Below are 20,094 nucleotides of genomic sequence, written 5' to 3' on the forward strand. Positions count from 1 at the left end.
CCTACCAAAAAAAGTTCTAAGATAAACCTTAAAAGTATTTCTGCCTCTGAGATTTAAAAATGTTCATAACCTACTTCTACTATCTAGAAGATAATGGGAATCACTTATCCCAGTACGCTATCATTAAAGCTTATCACTGGCTAGGCTAAAACTTGTTAACTAACTTGGTGATCACTCAGACCCAAGGAAATTACTCATTCCTTGCTCTAACCATCACTTAAAGAAAAAATATAGGAAAAATTCTAAAGCCATCACTCAAGCTCCAGAGAAATCATTCATTCTCTGTCTTCGGTTATCAGTCAGACCGATCCCTACAATATAGGAAAGTTCTTTAAAAAAGAGAAAGCGAGGCAGGACATTTCAACAACGTCGAAAGGTTCTAACAGCCATAGGCATCCAACCTCCGATGCACTGAGAGACTTCTCTTTTATATGGTCGGAGAACCTTCTCTTTCTTATTTTTGCTTAAAAATCTGCAAAAAATCTTTTGAATTTGAACAAGTGTTGCAAGCCTCTGGAAATTTCCATCGATCACTATAAGTAAAAACTATATAGAAAAAACTTGAACGTTGTGTACGTTAAACAATGCTGAAAGAAATCAAGTAAAGAAATATACATACATATAAGAAAAAAATATTCCAGATAAAATTTAAAATGTATAACACAAATATATATATACACAGGGTGTTAATGAATTATACCCAGCTGTAAGAGGTGGTTCCTTATATCAAAATAAGAGAAAAAGTTCATATGGACATGTGGGGAAAAGTGCTTAGTTTCAGAGCTAGGGCTGTCCAAAATCGCGAAAAAGCCAAATTTCAACAGGCCCTATTTCGAATTCCAGAAACTGTGGATGGTGGTCCTTATCAGCGTAAAGGAAGTCACGCATATGCAATCCAAAAATGCATATTTCATTAATTTTCAGTGGGTGTACAGAGTATTCCACACAGGGTGAAATTCCCAGACATGCCATCAACCGAATTTTGAGATATGCTGTGACATTATGATTAGTCCAAAGTAGGCAAATGATAAGTCTTGATAGCTGTGAACACAAAATCCTTTGGCTCAATGTTGGAAGTGCTAAGGATCGTCAGCAGTACGGTTTTCCGTACTCGAGAAAACGCATGCTGCAATGTTGTCTTTCATGCTTATAAGTGAAGAAAACGTGAAATATACCGTGACGAAATACATCGCATCACACATTATTCTGAATTTTTTTTAAAAAACTGGAACTGTCGGTTCCTAACACTTGCGACTTCCCTCCCAAGCATTGGATGTCCATTGTTGCAAAGGCTTACCTTCTGCCTACTTTGAACCCTTCTTGGAATCAGAGTATATCTGTAAACTCTATTGAGAGCATAGCTGAGAATTACACCATGTAGGGAATACCTTGTTTACCTGTTGAAAATTGAAGAAATATGCACTTTTGGATTGTGTATGTGTGGTTTCCTTTACGCTGATAAGGACTACCATCCACAGTTTCTGGTATTCGAAATAGGGCCTGTTGAAATTTGGATTCTTCGCGATTTTGACCAGCCCTAGCTCCGAAACTATGCACTTTTCGCCATAGGTCCATATGAATTTTTTCTCTTATTTTGATGTGAGGAATCACCCCTTACAGTTTGTCGGTATAGTTCATTAACACCCTATATATATATATAATATGGTGTTTCAAAACAACGTACCGAGGTTTGGGAGGTGATTTCTGACACCAAGATAAGGCAAAAAGTATAGACCAACCTGGATGCACAACTGCTTCCTTTCGGAGTTATAGGCTGCCGAAAACATGAAAAAATGCACTTTAAAGGTCCATAGCTTCAATACTATGAGACCTAGCGGAGTCGGGTCAAGACTTTATCTTGGAACTAGTATATGCCCTATCGGAATATCCATGTGTCAGAATAATGCGGTACTTCCGCAACAATTTTTTATAGAGGTAGTTGGTGAGTACTTCAGTATGCCCGTAGCTAAACTGCCTTCATAAAAATTGTTCCGTGAGTACCTTAGGATTCTGAAACATGTATTTTTGGATAGAGCACATATTAGTTCCTAAGTGAAGTCTCCACCCCATTACGGTAGGCCCTATAGTTTTGGAGCTATGGATCTTTGAACTTAATTTTTTCATGTTTTCTGGAGCCAATAACTCCAAAAGGAAGCATTTTATGCACCCAGGTAGATCTATATATACTTTTTGTCTTATCTTGGTGTCAGGAATCACCTCCCAAACGTTGTCGGTGTTGTTTTGAAACACCCTATATATATATATATATATATATATATATATATATATATATATATATATATATATATATATATATATATATATATACAGGGTGCGGCACGTAAAACCGGCCCGTCGTAATATTCTGGTATATTGTGTTTTTGGCAACACTTAAATAATCTACCTTCCTACCAAGAGATGGCGTGTCGAGGTCGGGTCGACTTACCTGACCTGCAGCAGTCACGTGCAGTCGCAGCCAGTGAAACTTGTCGAAACCAGTTGAGAAAAAGGCCTCGTTGTGTTAAGCCGGGTGAGTGTCAGTGTGTGATAATGCCGTATTCGATACCCGAGCGTGTTGCCATTGTTGAAGGGTTCATTCTCACTGGATCTTTTGTGAAAACAAAGAATTTGTTTCGGGAGAAATTTCCAGGACGTTCTGTGCCAGCAAAAAGCACCATTCAGGAATTGATTGAAAAATGGCGGCGTACAGGATCGGTTCAAAATGCTCCCAGGAACAGACGACCATCTGTCTGCACACCTGAATTAAAGATGCAGGTGGAGGAGATAATGACAGAAGTCCTCGAAAGACAACCAGGAGATTGAGTCAACAGGTTCATGCGAGTGAGAGAAGTTGCAGACGTGTTTTAAGGGGACTGAAGTTAAAACCGTACCGGATAAGTGTTGTGCAAGAACTGAATGAGCCTGACCTGCAGAAGAGGGTGCATTTCTGTTCATGGCTGTTGAGCAATGTTGCCAGTGGTTTCTTGGATCCACTAATGCTCATCATGAGTGATGAGGGGTGGTTCCACCTGTCTGGGTATACATGAACTGACATGAACTGTCTGGGTATACAACACAAGAACTGACAAGGGTATATATGAATCTCCTCAATCGTGCTCACATGTGTGTTGAAGTGGGCGGAGGACACTTTCAGCACCTGCTGTAAAGGCTGCTGTGAAGGTGAGTAGTCATATTCAATACATTACATTTCATTTATGTGTTGTAGTTAATCATATTCAATACATTACATTTCATTTTATGTGTTCACTTTACGGGCCGGTTTTACGTGCCGCACCCTGTATATATATATATAAAAATAAAATACAGTGAGGGTGAACACACGTCCGTACACTGTAGGAACAATTTAAAACTAGTTTCCTCGAAACGAACTACGATTATTGTACTATTCCACAGTGGGACGAAATGTCGAAAACGTGGACAAAAGTCTAATTATTTCGCAATTTGGACGAAACTTGGCTTTTTATAGTAACTGGCCGTGCTGATTACGAATATGATGTCAAAATTGCAAAATTCAAAATGGCGGAACCAATATGGCGGACATCATTTTTGAAAAAATCGTGTAAACAAGTCCAATACGTGTAAATATATGTTTCCAAGCATGCTGATTTCGAATTTGGTGTTCAAATTTCAAAATTCGAGATGGCGGATTTGATATGGCGGGAAACATTCAAAAAAGTCAAATCAATAAGTCCAAAATTAGTATTTACATGCTTTTGAGCATGCAGATTATGAATTTTATTTTACAATTGGGGAATTCAAAACGGTGGATGCAATATGGCGGTCAAAATTTTAAAAAAAGAATTAATAATCAAGTCCGAAACTTGTGTTTATATGTTGATAAGTGAGATGATGATGAATCGTACAGGGAATGTTCAAAATTCAAAAGGATAAATAGTTGATACAATTCGACAAAAATTAGAAAATGAGTTATATATCTAATAATTTGCACGAATATCTTCCGTCCTTCTGCGTTTAGATTTATCTGAAATCTTATCAAATTCTGCTGGTGGTCGTCCAGTTGCTTTACGCTTTTCAGTCGTCTTGGTCACAGAGAAGTCTAGCTTAGCATCCAGCCATGATTCGTTTTTCGTTAAGAAATAATCTTCCCGGCCCTTCGCCTCACAAAATTTAGTCTTTAGTTTGGTACATAACACTTTAATAGTTGACTTCATGGTTTCCGGTATTTTAACAGCATGCCCACTCTTTTCACTTAGAGACTTTTCCAGATTCTCAACTATGACGATGATGTCGCACTTTAAATGCTGCTTTATTTCCAAAAAGATTTCTTTTCTGGAATACTGCATGGTATTAGTGTCACTAGCAGAAATTGAAAAGAAAATGAAGCTTTCAACATCATATCATAACATACAATCAATAGCATTAGAAAACGGAATAAAATATCGCGTAATTATTCACCAAAAATTTCTACTTCTGTATATCAATTTTGCAATTTACTTCATATTGGGCTCAACATTTAGAATTTTCAAATTTTGACATCATATTCGTAATCTGCAAGGTCAATTACTGTACAAAACCAAGTTTCGTCCAAATTGAACACTATTAAGAATTTTCCTTCACTTTTAAATATAGATATGAAAAATTGAAATATTCCAGCCGTGTCTCCATCTGTTGTTCATTGACGGAATAGAAGCTAGTAGAAGGAGTTTGTCGTTTTATCTTGAAGTTAATATAGCCTAGCTTAGAAAAAAAAAGAGTAACTGAGTGGAACTCCGTGGAACTTTTAACTTATCTCTGCTTTCAACTAAATTATATGATTTTTAAAAATTATTTTTCAATATAATTCTTAATTCAAATAACAATGGTTTATACATCATATAACAAGTGACTATGCATTTATAATTCAGTACATACCTTGCTGAACACCCTCCATTTTCAATATTTGGAATCAGTGTTGACTGCAAACTTTTATCCACGTTTGAACATGCACTTTATTGTTCGTGGATATATCCTAACGCGACACTAATAAACGAACTCCACATTTGACCTGCTGCGTCCCTTCAACAAACAACAGCTGACCGATCCCATTGCCGGATTTCAGTAGTGCCACCAATACTCTAGCCAACCCAAAAGATAAAAATCACTAAATCGAACCTTTAATTTTTGGACTTTTGTCCACGTTTTCGACATTTCGTCCCACTGTGTATTCCGATTGCTGTGCCCGAAAAAAGTATTTCGCTGAGGGAAGCAGTGTTCGAGCTCTCACCGTTCGGATACTAATTTTTCAAAAAAATGTTCTTTCAAGCTAATAAAATCTCAATGCCCAACAAATAGACGTACCTATTATAAAAACAGAAGTCAATGCCAGTCAAGCTTACTTTATGCAAACAAATGATTTCACGATGTTATTTTTCATGCTTCGAGAGGCAGCACAAGTTAGAAAATAAATAACGTGAAAAGTTCGAGAACTCTGTCTACCATCATCAGATAGTGAATGAAAGAAGTAGCTTAACACAGGGTAGATACTCAACATGAACAAGAATAGACAGTGATTGATACTCGATTAATAAAAGGAATAAAGTAATGACTAGCAACTGTATGAAAAACTGAATTATAAAGCCATTTGAGTTGTGAAGTATGTAAATGTTACTTTAATAAATAAACAATATGAACAGGAGTTTATCAATAAACAGCAAATAAATAATAAACAATAATTTGTGCCAATTTCTTTAGCCGTATTCTCTCAAGCACTTTACAAAAAACTTGGTTATTTCGTCAATCTTTTTGTGAAATGTGGTGGATCCTTTCTAACGGGCTAAAGTCTATCAATCTTATTATAAAGAGACTGAACCAGACTAGGCTGATTAAGAGTTATATTCATTATTTTACAAAGGGCCGGTGTTTGTAAAACTCCTATAGGGGAGCCAGCAAGAGAAGGTCTCTGACAACTCGCAGTGACATTGCCACTACTCATGTGTCAAGGCTTTTTCGGTGCATCTATAATGGCAATTTAATTAATGGTTTAAGACAGAGTGACCGCGGTTGGTAACACTAGTACCAAAGTAGGGGCTGCATTCTCCTCCCCATGTGGTAAGAAAAGTCAGAGACCATCTCTTATTGAACCTGCTATAGGTTCTTGATAAAATGACTGAATTTACTAAAATCCTGTGACATATACACACAATGAAATACTACTACTTAACAAAATGCAATATTCACGTGTTCTTCTATTTATTTATCTCTTACATACAAGTAAGTTCAGCTTTCATACACTTTTGTGGGGTTAACGCGTCCCGTTCGTCTTCCTGCTAAAGACGCCCATAATGTTATGTACTCATCATCTTCTTGAATGTACAAATGAAAATGTCTATTATTTTTTATTTAAAAATAGTAAAAGAATAATAGAAACCTCTTTAGTATCTTGCAGCGTTGTATAACTGAAGACATCTCAAATAACATACATATACTATGAACTATTTCTTAGTATTCTTAACTGGAAATATTATTATTATTAGGGTTAGGATCTTGATGATTTTGCATCTTTTTTCTGGATTAGTATAAACATTGCTCGTCGTGTTATAAATTCTGTTTTATTAAAAAGAAGTAATTTAAGACAAACTTGTTTGTGCATTTTTTTTGCATTTTTTGCCCATTTCTGTGTATAAGTGCATTATTTAAAGTTTTTTGGGCATTTTACGTGCATATTTAGTATTTATTCTTACTTTTAACCGCATAATTATCATTATTCTTATAAAAACAATAAACTGAAGCAGAATGCTTCCGCCTACACGATTCTAGTTCGAAGATTCGTTGGAGCAGGCGTGGCCAATGTTCGCAGACTGCAGTTTCTGGCGATTAGTCACATGAAGCCAAGGAGCGAGAGTTCAGTGACCGTTGCATTCACTGTTTTGGTGAGCTGTTGGTCGACGCCTAATTCTGCAGTTTATCTGGATAAAATGCCGAAGACAAAAGAGAATAGTGCTTCTAAGCTTAAACAATTTGTGAGTGAATTTGGAGCTGAAAAAGTATTTACAACAGATGTAAGTGTTCTGCACTGCAAGGTGTGTGATACGGCAGTTTCAGCCGAAAGAAAATTTACCGTTGAACAGCATGTTTCAAGGGACAAACACACACGGGGACTTACGTTACGTGCGAAACGAGAGGCAAACGCCGCGCAACAACTTCTCCCGCAGTGTGGTTCATCCAAAAATCGTTTTTTTTTTTTTTTTTTTTTAAGATTTGTGTGAAGCATTTATTTGTGCTGACATTTCGTTGAACAAAGTGGACAACGTGACATTGCGTGCCTTTTTGGAAAAGTACAATTGTAAACCCCTCCCGATTCTTCGACATTAAAGAATTACGTGAACAAATTTTACGCAAAAAACAATGCAGTGCATTAGACAAGAAATGGCTGGAAAGAAAATATGGGTGTCCATGGATGAAACTTGTGATTCGGAGGGGCGAAATGTAGTAAATGTTGTTGGAGTGATGCATGAGGGTGGGCCGGGTAAAACATTTCTTTTGAATTGCGAAGTTCTGGAAAAGGTCAATTATTCCACGATCAGTAATTTATTTGATAAGTCAATGCATCTCTTATGGCCTAATGACGTCCTTCACGAAAACGTGCTGCTCTTTGTAACCGATTCTGCACCGTATATGGTAAAAGCAGCGAACTCACTTCAGGCGCTATATTCGAAAATGATTCACACTACGTGCCTCGCGCATGGTTGTCACAGAGTAGCTGAAGAGATGCGTGTGCAGTTTCCTGATGTTGATAAACTCATAGGAAGTGTAAAGAAAGTGTTCAGCAAGGCCCGACCACGTGTAACTGCTTTTAGTCGGAGCATCCGGAACTCCCTCTACCACCTAGCCCCGTTCTTACCAGGTGGAGAACGTGGCTAGAAGCCTGTAAATACTATTGTCAAAACTTCGAAGCTGTGAAGAAAACGATAGACTCTTTCGACTCCTCCGAAATTTCCGCGATTCGAACTGCACAAGAGATACTGGTTAATCCTGAAATTCAAGGTAAGCTTGTGCACATTCAATCTAATTTTGGATTTCTACCAGGTGTGATTACTTCTTTAGAGAAATCTGGAGAAAAGTTGACTTCAACTGACTCAATCAAAAATACAGCAAGTGCATTAGAAAGTGTTCCTGGGGAAGTAGGACTTGTATTGTCAAGAAAAATGACAGATGTATCGAAAAAAACTCAGGTTACCATGTTTTGTGCGATAGTGGACATTCTTTCAAGCAGAAAATTTGTACTGCCCAAATTAGAAAGTGATCTAGGAATTAGTGATATGATCTATTTCGAATATGCTACGGTGGTTTCTGTAGAAACTGAAAGAACCTTTTCAATGTTCAAATCGTTATTTGCAGACAACCGCCATGCATTCCAGTTCGAAAAAAACAACCTTCATATTTTTTTTTTGTTGTTTATATATAGGTAATGCACTAATAAATAGTAATGGATGATTCTCTGTGAAAGCATTTTTTTTAATTATAGTGCATTTTTTTAGATTTTTAGTGCATAATTGCATTTTTTATTTTGCATTTTCCCCACATTTATAGTGCAATAAAATCCTAACCCTAATTATTATTGTTCCTGTAAGTTGACAATTTTTATTTAACGCATATTTTGTGAATAATGTGTGAATGTGAATACCGCTTCAGCGACCTTTCGGTAAATCCGGCAGTTTTATAATCACATGTAGCGGTGAAAATGTTTTGCCAGCGAGTTGTTGGAACATCTGGAAATTTAAATAATAAATAAATAAATAAATTGCTAGATGATTTTATTATAGCATTCGTCGCCGCTACTTGCTATTGGCTTATGTTAATAGGCTTCGCGGTGGATTCATGGAGAGAAATACAAACAGATTTTCAGTTGAAGAAGCTTATGTTATTTAAAGATGTTAATAAATTAACAATTCTGTTTGGCTATAGAGTGGGGTTCAGATATATAAAGATGAGATTCATGGTTAGGACAAACAAAATGTATTCGTATCTGTGAATCATATTTGATAGAAAATAATTCCCAAAAATGTACTAACAGTATTTCAAATTCACGAAAAAAGATTCGAAAACATCAATCATTAATTGTTTTAGACTTGCGATTTCCGCAGGTTTAGTGTCTAGCGTGTGTGGTCCTGGGTTCGATTCCCAATGGGAAGCAGAAAAACAATTTTGTAATCATTCACTTTCATTTATCATCCCTCTCCTTCAGGCTTTGGGGCAAAATCCTGAGACGTTAAACTAAAACAATCATTTTATCTTACGATGAATATTGCTTGACCCAAAAAGAACATGTTTGATTACGTTGGTAGCCTATATCTTTTAAACTGAATATCACATGACAATTATTCTATTATCAGTTTCTTCAAATTTATGTTATATATTATTGATCGTATAATTTAAATTGTAACGTATCTGGTAGAAACCAAAACTGTTATTTTATCAGAGTTGCCCTTGACATAAAGTGCTTAGTTCCTTACAATATGAGACCTAATCAAGTTATCCTTTATTTCACCGAGCGAGCGCAGGCTAATGGTTAACGTTTTTGTTTCACAATCGAAGTTTCGGGTTCGAATCAAGTGGCCGGCCATTACGAGAGGTTTTTAAGGTTTCTCCTCAATTCTACCAAGAATCCTTTATCTTTGCAAGAACTCAATAGCCCAGTATCTTTAGAAATAGGCTCCGACCGATTCCTTTTCACTTCCATTCTCATTGCTATTGTTGTATAGGGCGACCCAATAAATCCTTCCAACTTAGTAAAACAAAAAGTATTGGAGATAGATAATCGTTTATGGTATTGAAAACAGTTTGTAATTATTCTGTTCTATTGTGTGTTGACATTACACAGCAATTGACAATACAGTTATTGTAAATAGCACCCAATGAAACCACCCACTTACTGATCGATCATAACGCCTTCAGTGGAGGTACAAGAGAAGTTAGGTCTTCGCTTCCCCTAACCTCTCCTGCCTCTTTTATTCGTCATAATGGTTCGTCGAAATGTTTTTCAAAAACAGCAGTTCCGGGATTACAGTGCAAAGAGCTTGCTACTGCCTTAAAGTTTGCTTTTCCTCGTAGTGAAAATGTTCCTGATCGGAGGACTACCTTGCAGTGCCCTGGGTCCAGAACTTCCGAACAACAGTTTCACCGTTGGGATATCGACGCTGTGAGACAGTCTGTTTTGCAGTTGTCAGAACGTTCTGCAAGGAAAAATTCTAAGCTTTTGGGCTTCTTAGGGAGTGTGTAAGAATTGAACAAAGTAATTACAAACTATTTTATATTTTTAAGTAAACAACTTTCTATCTGCAATACTTTTTGTTTTATTAGCCTTTAAAGTGTGGGAGGTTCTGTTGGGTCACCATTTATATTGTGAATAACTACAGATCAAATTGACTGTATCTGGAAATTCGTTAATTAAATAAATAAACATGGAATATTCGGTTTTGAGAAGCTTAAAAAAAGACACAATAATTTAAATAAAGATCAATAGTTTACAACATACATCTAGCAAGAATAGCGGATAAGCTAGTAAAATTATCTTAAGGTTATTTTCGTTAAAATGCTTGACATATAACTAAAAGATATTTCAGGAATCTTGAACTTACTCCTTTGCATTAATGACAGATATCCATACGGAGGAAAGCCATGCTTGCATTGCTCATTGGGTATATTTCTTGAACTATACCCATTTCTGTAAGCTAAAAAATGAAAATGAATTAGTTAATTTACATATCTTTGTTTTACTTAATCTTATAACATAAACATTATACGTATAGTAGAATTACAAAATAACCATCTTTCCTTATCAGCACTAAAACTCTCAAAAGAGCGTTAGGGTCATGGGCAGATTCTCAATGAAGCAAATTTAGCCTCCTTTACAAAGGGTTAGCCAGCTCGCATTAACACCAGTAGACCTAAAAATAAGTGATTTGCTTGTTCCTTGAATATCGTCACCCGTACGTATTAACCTTCAAGAAAAAAAGTTTTGTGTGTGTGTGTGTGTGTGTGTGTGTGTGTGTGTGTGTGTGTGTGTGTGTGTGTGTGTGTGTGTGTGCGAACTTTATGTCTAAATTTAAGTGGAATTTATTAATTTTAATTTACAACCGGTTTCATGTGAAATTTAAACCTGTTCTTAGCAACAAACACCATATTTTCTTACTGATACTTTTGCATAGTACATTCTGATTCATAGTCTAGTACTGATACTATTATACTTGTACAGTCAGCGACGAAAGTTCTTTCCGTTTTTGGTAAAATTTATTGTGGGAATAACGGTAGTATGGCTGGAACGTACAGAAAATTATATTCTTTGTAACTTAATGAAAACTGTACTCAAATTGTCCTTTCATTCTGAAATTATTTACCAAACTAATTTCATTAAATGGAATTGTTGCTGACTGTACAACTACAAGTGCAATGAAAGAATTGCTGTTTAGTAAGTAGCATATCATGAAAAAATATGTGTGGGAAGTGTTATTCACAGAAAAAATACGTATGTTAACGACAAAACCCAAGACGCTGGTTGTAACTTTGTCACAGCACTTCAAATATCAAGCATAAGTTAGGGTTTGAGTTAGAACCTCACGGTGGAAACCTCACAGCAAAACCTATCGGGAGTTCTATGGAAGGAAATCACAGACAGTGCCAAAACAACATAATTTGAGATTATAGATGCACAACACATGAAAATCACCAGCATATAAAAGAATGATACTTCTGTGATATTTAACTTTAATGTTATACAATATTTGCATGAAAAAAATTGCTTTTTCTTTACACTTTTCTGTCTGTCTCTTTGAAAATGTACTATCACAAGAAACTTATACTATATGTGAAAAATGTAACATTGTCGGGCTTTCCATAGACTTAGGGATGTTTCGGGAAATATTTTGACATTATTGGTAAAATAACTCTGGTACAAGCTGCCATTGAGATAATATATAGACCTAGAGGTGCCCTAATGCGAGATCTTTGATGGTATCGAACTCGCAAAAATCGAATATATTATCTCAATGCAAGCTGCTCATTACGTACATCATGGCTGTTGAACTGACATGGTATTGTGAGAAGCCCTCAGGCGTTTCTAAAGCAAAGAGTAAATAAATCAATGCATACTTTACCTACATATCTACCAGTGTTGCCTGATCAAAGTTGACCATAATTATAATAGTGTCAATTATCCTCGTCGCTAGATTGTAACGTTCCTCTTTGAGCGTTACATTTTCTCAAAGAGAATATTTGCGGAAATGTTCAATTAGCTCTCAGCTAATATTATTTCTTTTATTTTCTCAATTCTCGACTCTCATGAAGGATTCAAGATGGTCGACAATTGGACTAGTGTATGTAGATGTAGTATGCTACTTTCCTTTGTACGTCTATGGTTTGCGTTGAGCGGCTTTTGAGAGTAGCTCGGATCGTTTGAAATAATTTAAATTTTTGTGTTTCATGTAAAACGGAAGGATTATTATGAATCTGCATATATAAATGCCCGTTTATATAATTTTTATTCTCCTTTAGTTATATTTGTTTTATTATAAAATCTGTTATTTCCATTCTGCGCTCTGATGCGTAGTATGGAATGACCAATCCGGAAGTGAGAGGGCTGCGGAGAGCCCCCTCTGGTTCACCTTTTCTTTGTACTACGAACTGCGAACATGGCCGTGGTGAGGTGAAAAGCACATTGTCCATATTTTCGGATATTAATTTACAGTGAATTATGCAGTGAGTGGCCGTTCTTTAATATAAATATTTAAAGAAGCTGTTTAGTGGAACGGTATGCTAGGCCAGCGGGTATAAACAAGAATCACAAGAGAACTTACTCAAATATTCGACCTGTGCGTTTTGGAATATGGCTGGGATTGGTTAGATATTTCCTAACTGTTAATGTGATGAAAGCTGAAGTTCAGAAATCCCTTTTGTGCTGTCTCCGAGACCGAACTCGATTGATGTATGGCTTCCTTCTCTTGACGTTGTAAATTTCCGTCCACCCTTACTACGTTTTCTTGGCAAGGGACTTCGTCCTATATTACTTGTTGTCAGCTCAGCCTGCCTCTCCGGAATTTAATGTGTCTAACTGTGGTCGCTGTTGTGAGGATGAACATTGCAGCAGCTTTGCAGTGGTTGTTTGTCTACCTGGTGGAGATAGCAGTGGAACGTATGCTTTGCTGTTAACCAAGGAGGGGGTGTGATCAATCCACGCCGAGGTTATGGCTGTACACATGGTGAGATGTTGGAGGAGTCGTCAGGACAGGTCGCCACCCTGGAGTGCTGTTTCACAGTGTTTCCTCAGTGTCCCTATTCGTAAAGTGAAACCACGGTCGGGTGAGCTTTGGTAACTGTTTACTAGGTAAATATGTCTATTTCTTTTATTCCGTCTTGTGAAGAAACTGGTATCATCCGGGAAGTTGCGGAAGATATTGTCCACCGTTTATAGTTGTCCAAATTGTCTTAAATATAACGTCTAACGTCATATTAATGTCTTCGTGTGTTCATTATCTTACTGCAGATTACTTATGAACAAACAATAATATACGTTCAATAATTCTTAGTTTTCTTGGTGTATACATATATATATATATATATATATATATTATCCGAGTCAGTTTATAATGTCCATAATATTGTCCGAAATGAGTTTTGTCCGTAATATGTCCGAGTAAACGAGAGTGAGTCTCTATCCAGTAAGTTGAATCATACGCCAGCGGGGTAGTCTGATATCAAAGCCGTTTCTCTCTTGCTCTGAATAAAAATCATCTCTTAGAGTTGTCTAGATGTATAATATATTACTCGCTGCCATCTAGCACATGTATGTTAGCAACAAGTATTCCGTATTGTTTATTCTCTCAGGTATTCTATTTGATAAATTAAGGATTGATTAGCGATGGCTAGTTTACGTCTGTCTAGCAGCGGGCATTCCGTATTGTTCATCAATAACTATATACATAAGTATATCTATATAATTTACAATCTAAGCATTAAGTCGCCGCACCCCAAGTTTGCATTCTCGAGTTGTCCTGTTACATTTGATTGTGATGTTGCTCACTAGATCAGTGAGGCACGTTAAGACGGTGGGTGTACGATACCACTCGTACTTCAATGCGGGAGTGTCAGAAGTCGAGTCTAATTTCATTGGCTGGTTTTGTGTTCCCCATAATGTGCTACAGAGTTTAATGTTATTACCGCCGCTGCTAATAGTAAATGTCGAGGGAAATGCCCTCTTAGCAGTTGGATGCGGGTGAAGTGGAGAAGTTATGTACTAAAAGGGGGAAGGTTAATCGACGCAGCCGTAGGTCTCTCTCTCTGCAAGGAGATGGTTACGAGTGGTAATGTAATTGGTAAATTTCCTTTGGTGAAGTAGCCTACCAAGGACTTTGTGCTATTGTCTAGAAATGTAAACAACTCTCTTACTGTTAGTACAGTGTGGCTTAATTTATATTGTTATTTACCTTTGAGTTGTGTTGGCGTTAAAAGGTTTGAGAAACTTAAACGGAATACAAAGATTTTTTTTTTCCTGAATCTAGCTATCCACGATCATAAATGTCAATGAGAGTTTTTGTTATACGTTTATTACAAGGAAAGTTAAATAAACAAAGATGCAAGATATATGGTGTTATCTTAAATGATTTTTTTTTCTTTCCTCGTCTTTTCCTTAGCATTGACAACGCAAGTAGTGTACAAGAATCTGGAGTAAGTAGCGTTGTGTTTACTGGTCTATAAATTATAGTGTAAGAAGGAATAACGGCGACCCAATGTTTTTTTTTCTTTCCTTCGTTTCCTTAATGTCAGCTACGGATACAAATTCAAGGTAATATAAGACGCAAGGTAGCGCTTTTCAGGTTTGGTTCCCATAGCCAAAATTCTAATTATTGGAAAAGGTGACGCCGCAAGTTTGGCTATCTAGTCATGGAATCGAACTAGCGTAACCAGCGCTTTTCAAGTTTGGCGAACCCAGCTGTAGGATTATTTTATTGTCTAAAATGCTACACTATTTTTGTCGTGTCATGCGGGAAGAAACGAGTGATACGGACTGTCGCGTTGGTGTTGATGAGATATACTGGATAGAGCTCACATATGTTTATGTTTATTAGACTTATAAGTCAGTAAGTAAGAATGTCGGCTGAGTCGAGGAATCTTCCTCCTAATGGAGATGATATTATTTGTGTTTGTTGTAGTGAACCTCTTGCTGCCGCGGAACAAATTGATTCTGATAAGAAACGTGCTATATCTTGTGACAGGTGTCACGAATGGTCACATTTTGTTTGTGTTAAGTTAAAAGATACTTCTAGTGTTTTTGAAGCTGTTAGCTCAGATTCTTTTGTTTGGGTTTGTCCTAGATGCGACGTGCATGTTTCTCCTGAAGTGTCGGAGCGTGCGAACGAATCACCTCCCAAGCATTTTTCTTCACCTAAGTCCCCGCAAGGTAGCGAAAAAGGGACAGAGCACGTTAGTGAACTTGCTGAAATGTTCGCTCTTGTATTGAGTAAGATAGAAGAAAGTAATGCTAATATTAATAGCAAAATAGAAAGTAAGATAGCAGAAAGTAACGCTGATATCAATAATAAAATAAAGGAAAGTAACGACGCTAATAATGCTAGAATTCAGGAGTGCATTGTTGAAAATGTACATAACCTTTCCACTACAATTAATAAAATTGATGAAAGAATAGGTAGTGTAGAAAACCTTTGTAGTTCTCTCACTGTTAATCAAAAAGATTTGCAAGCGCAGTTAGATACTGTGAAAACGGAAGTTGATAATAATAAGTTGTGTATTGAGTCTGTTGAATCTCGTGTTGATTCTATAGAAAATGAGGCTGAATCTCATCATAAAGCATTAAAGGTTGTTTTTGATAGAATAAAAAAACTTGAAAATGAGAATGAGGAAGTGAAAATTGAACTAGAAGGGTGCAATAATAGTCAATCTAAGCCTTTCTCTGAAGTGTTAACCTTAACTAATAAAGTGGATAAATTGCAGAAACCTAAATTTACGTCAGTTGAGTGTGGGAGCCTGAGTAAAGAAGGTGTCCCCTGTAAACGTCCTTGTACTAGTGAAAATTCTGTAGTGTCGTTTTCTGAGTCAAGGGATAATTTGCCTGTTAATACTATTGTTAGTACGTCTGCTGAACGTAGTGTGTCTATTACTAGTTCTGTTAGCTATCTGAGTAAACCTGTGTTTGTGCAATCAGAACCAGATATTAAATACGAGTTTCCAGCTAGTCCTAGTGAAACCAAAGTAATTGCTAGTGCTTTAAATGTTTTTCCAAATGTTAATTCTTCTGTTTATTACAGCAATAATGTAAGTAATAGTACTCGTACTACTGACACTGTCACATGGTCAATGTCGAGAGGGATCACTTCTTATGTTGGGAATAGCCCACCAGTGTTTAATACTAGCTATTTAAAGCCTAGTTATGATTCTAGTACTTTTCACACTACTATTGTGCCGAATAATCCGGTACCGCGAAACAGTGTTGCCACCTTTAGTGGTATAGCACCGCATTCATTGCCTTTTGCGATTAAGCAGAAAGATTTACAATCTTTTCCTTCGTATTCTGGGGATATCAAACCTGGAGCCCCAAGGAAGTTTTTGAGGGATCTTGAGAAATGTTTAAGTATGTATTCACTTACTGATGGAGACAAACTACGGGTCGTAGAACATTGTATGGTGCGAGCCGCGTTTGCTTGGTATAGTTCAGTAACTCCTGAAATTAAAACTTATCAAGATTTTGTGCGTCTTTTTAAGAATCAGTATTGTTCGCCTCAGATAGAGCGTGCACAGAAGAAGTCGTTGCAATCTTTGCGCTATGATAAGACGAAGTTTGCTTCATTGTTAGATTACGTTTGGTTTGTAGTTGAAAGTTACTACAATATATGCGAAACCCCGAGTACTTCGGAACTTGTGGAATTAATTTTGAATTGTTTACCGTCTAGGGACATGAGTTTGCTGTCCGTTCAGCAGTATAATAGTGTTGATGAATTAATGAGTAAAGTAGCGTTATTATCTGGGATTGAGGATACTTCTATGCATGAAGTTAGGCCTCCGACAAAGAAAGTATTCGCTAAGCAAGCTAAAATCATTAATCGTAATTCAGAACATGTTGACAGTAGCTGTCAAACTGAATTTTTAAGCTATGCTCAGACTGAAAATAGGAATAACAATAACAGTAACAATAATGGTAATAATTATCAGTATAATAATCGATATCGAGGAAATGGTAGAAACCGTTATCGTGGAAGAAATCGAGGACGTAACGGAATATAACAAAATAATGATAGGAGACGAGATGAAGCATCTTCCAATCCAAGGGAAGATCAACCTTCATCTACTTCGGAAAACTAAGGTTGCAGTCTTTTCCGAACACGGGGGGAAACGACTGCTGTATTTTTCCGGTCCCCGTAGATAATGATTCAGAAACTAATGTCAAAACTTATAATGTTCTGGTGGAGTCATTATCTGGAGATGTAAATAATAACGAGAGTAATAATGTCATATCATTTAACGTAAACTTTGTAGTTGAGGAGGATGAAGAAAAGGAAAAGCCCGACTATTATTTTTCTTCTTCCCCCGTTGTCAAAGGAAACATTGGCGGAGTCCAATTAACCTGTACTATTGACTGTGGATCAGATTTATGCCTTTTGGACTGGAATATTTGGAAGCAGTTAAAATTAAAATTTTCATCTGCTAAATTGCGACCATATACTGGTTTGTCGTTAGGTGCCTTTGCTGGTACAGAGAAGTTTTCGGTTCAAGGTGTCCAGATATTTAGTTTAAATATTCAGGGTCATTTATTTGATATTCCGTTGTTTGTCATAAAATATCTTCGAACAGATCTTATTTTGGGTTGTCCATTTTTAGACAAATTCAAAGCTGTTATCGACAGGGAGAGGAAAGAAATCCGATTGCGTGATAATGCTGGTAGTCATGTCGTAATTCCGACTAATCAACCTAGTATTCTTATAGTAGCTTTGTCTTCGAACAAGGTTGAGATCGGGAGGACTGAATGGCCGTCCGATGAGCAGGAATCGCTTCCTTCCGAACTTTTGTGTTCTGATGTCAACATTTTAGAGGTTCCTCCTTCAGTAGAAAATCCAGTTACCTTTTCTGTGTCAGACGTGCATATAGTTCCTGAATCTAACCTTTCAGATACTGAAATTCAGAATTATATCTCATCTCGAGAAGATTTAGATACTAACGTTAAGCAACGTTTATATAATTTGTTACTCCGATATCGTAATATTTTCTGCGAGTATCCTCGTAGGATACGAACGCCCTTGTACAAGATAGAATTAACTGACGAAGAACCTGTCGTAGGACCGTGTTATTCTGTGCCAAAATCCATGGAAATGGAATTTGAGGCAGAATTACAAAAATGGATTGAATTAGGCATAGCCCGTGAACAGACCTCACCGTACCGGAACCCCATGCATTGTGTTCGCAAGGCGTCTGGTGCTGTTAGACCTGTAATTGATTTTCGCCTACTGAACCACCGTGTCCGAGCTCCTAAGGCTCAGGTGGAACCAATAGGTGATATATTGAACCGTGTAGCGAAAGCGCAATACTTTTCGAAGTTTGACTGTTCGTCAGGATACTATGGCGTAGGTCTCCATCCTTCGTCATACCCCTGTACGAGTTTTGTTTATAAAGGGCGACAATACGTAATGATGGTCTTACCTCAAGGAATCAAGAGTGCGCCCGATATTTTCCAGAGCGTCATGCATAGTTACTTCGATCAAAGTACTAAAGATTTTGTCACTTTGTTTCTGGACGATATTTTAATATCTAGCACTTCTCTAGACGAACACTTCGCCCATCTGGAGCGTGTGTTCGAAATTTTTGAACGTGGGAATTTTTCCCTGAATTTCCGGAAGTGTCGTTTCCTTCTGACGGAAGTGAACTTCTTGGGACATATCATTAGTGGTCAGACTGTTAAAGTTGACCCACGTCATAATGAGCCAATTCGTTGCTATCCCATCCCGAAAACCAAGAAAAAGATGCGTCAATTTCTAGGATTATTGGGATGGCGACAGCGGTTCATTCCCAATTATTCGACTCTTACTTCTCCGTTGTACGATCTTATTAAGAAGGATGTTAAGTACAAACTCACTCCTGAAGTTTTGGATCTCTTTTATAAATTGCGGGAAATCGTCAGTAATCCACCTGCGTTGGGACAACCAGATTTCAATTTGCCATTTCACATCCATTCGGATGCTTGTTCTGAGAATTTGGCTGGTTTTCTGGCACAGTACCCTGATGGGTCTGATCATCCAAATGTCATCGCCTACGCTAGTCGTAGAGTTAAACCTCACGAACTTTCATTGTCTTCTTTTCAGTTGGAATTGCTCTCTGTTTTATTTTTGTGTGAACGTTTCTCACAATATATTCTTGGAAGAACTGCGTATATCCATACGGATAATGCTGCAGTCACTCATTCTTTTTCTATGAAGAACTTAGATACTAGGACGACTCGTATGCTTCTTAAATTACAAAGGTTTGACCTTGTCTTCGAGCATTGTCCAGGGAGTCTAAATTTTGTTGCGGATACATTGAGTAGAAATCCACCGGAAGTGCCTTCGAAGTTAGAAGAGTATCATGTTAATTTCTTGTCTGTTCAAGATTCGTCTCTTTTCAACCTGGAGAAAGTCAGGGAAAAGCAGAAGTATGACGACTTCTGTATTAAGTTAAGGTCTTTGTTGGATAGTTCCTCGGAACATGTCACTTGTTATCAAGGTTTGTTATATTTCAAGCATAGGAATTCGAACCAATGGCTTTTGGTTATTCCTCAAGAGTTAGTAAAAGAAATAATTGGAATAGTCCATTCACGTGGTCATTTTGGAGCTAGGAAATGTATGTCTTTATGTCGTTCTTTATTTTATTGGAAGAAACAAAGACTGTCAATTCGACAGTATATTAGAGATTGTCTTGATTGTGCTGAGACAAAGTTCGCCAATCAGGTAATACTTAAAGAAGAAATTCATATAGAAGCTAGTCGACCTCACGACCGCCTAGCGGTAGATCTCGTTGGGAGGCTCCCAGTTAGTAATGGTTATTATTATATTTTATCTATTATTGATGTTTATTCTAGGTTTGTTTGTTTCTTTCCTTTAA

At 37.0% G+C, this 20,094-nt stretch overlaps 1 protein-coding gene across 2 annotated transcripts in view; it reads right to left on the reverse strand.

Annotated features, from left to right (window-relative positions):
- LOC145662590 (uncharacterized) overlaps positions 1 to 20,094 on the reverse strand; it is a 155,649-nt gene that overhangs the window by 12,737 nt on the left and 122,818 nt on the right. For both annotated transcript variants that reach the window (XM_081728336.1, XM_081728327.1), the window contains one exon: positions 10,599 to 10,691. In XM_081728336.1, coding sequence (XP_081584462.1) covers positions 10,599 to 10,691 — 93 coding nt within the window. The remainder of the gene's footprint in view (positions 1 to 10,598; positions 10,692 to 20,094) is intronic.

This window comes from Thermobia domestica, chromosome 1, assembly GCF_964235325.1.
Source record: "Thermobia domestica chromosome 1, izTheDome1.hap1.1, whole genome shotgun sequence".
Taxonomy (NCBI): Eukaryota; Metazoa; Arthropoda; class Insecta; order Zygentoma; family Lepismatidae; genus Thermobia; species Thermobia domestica.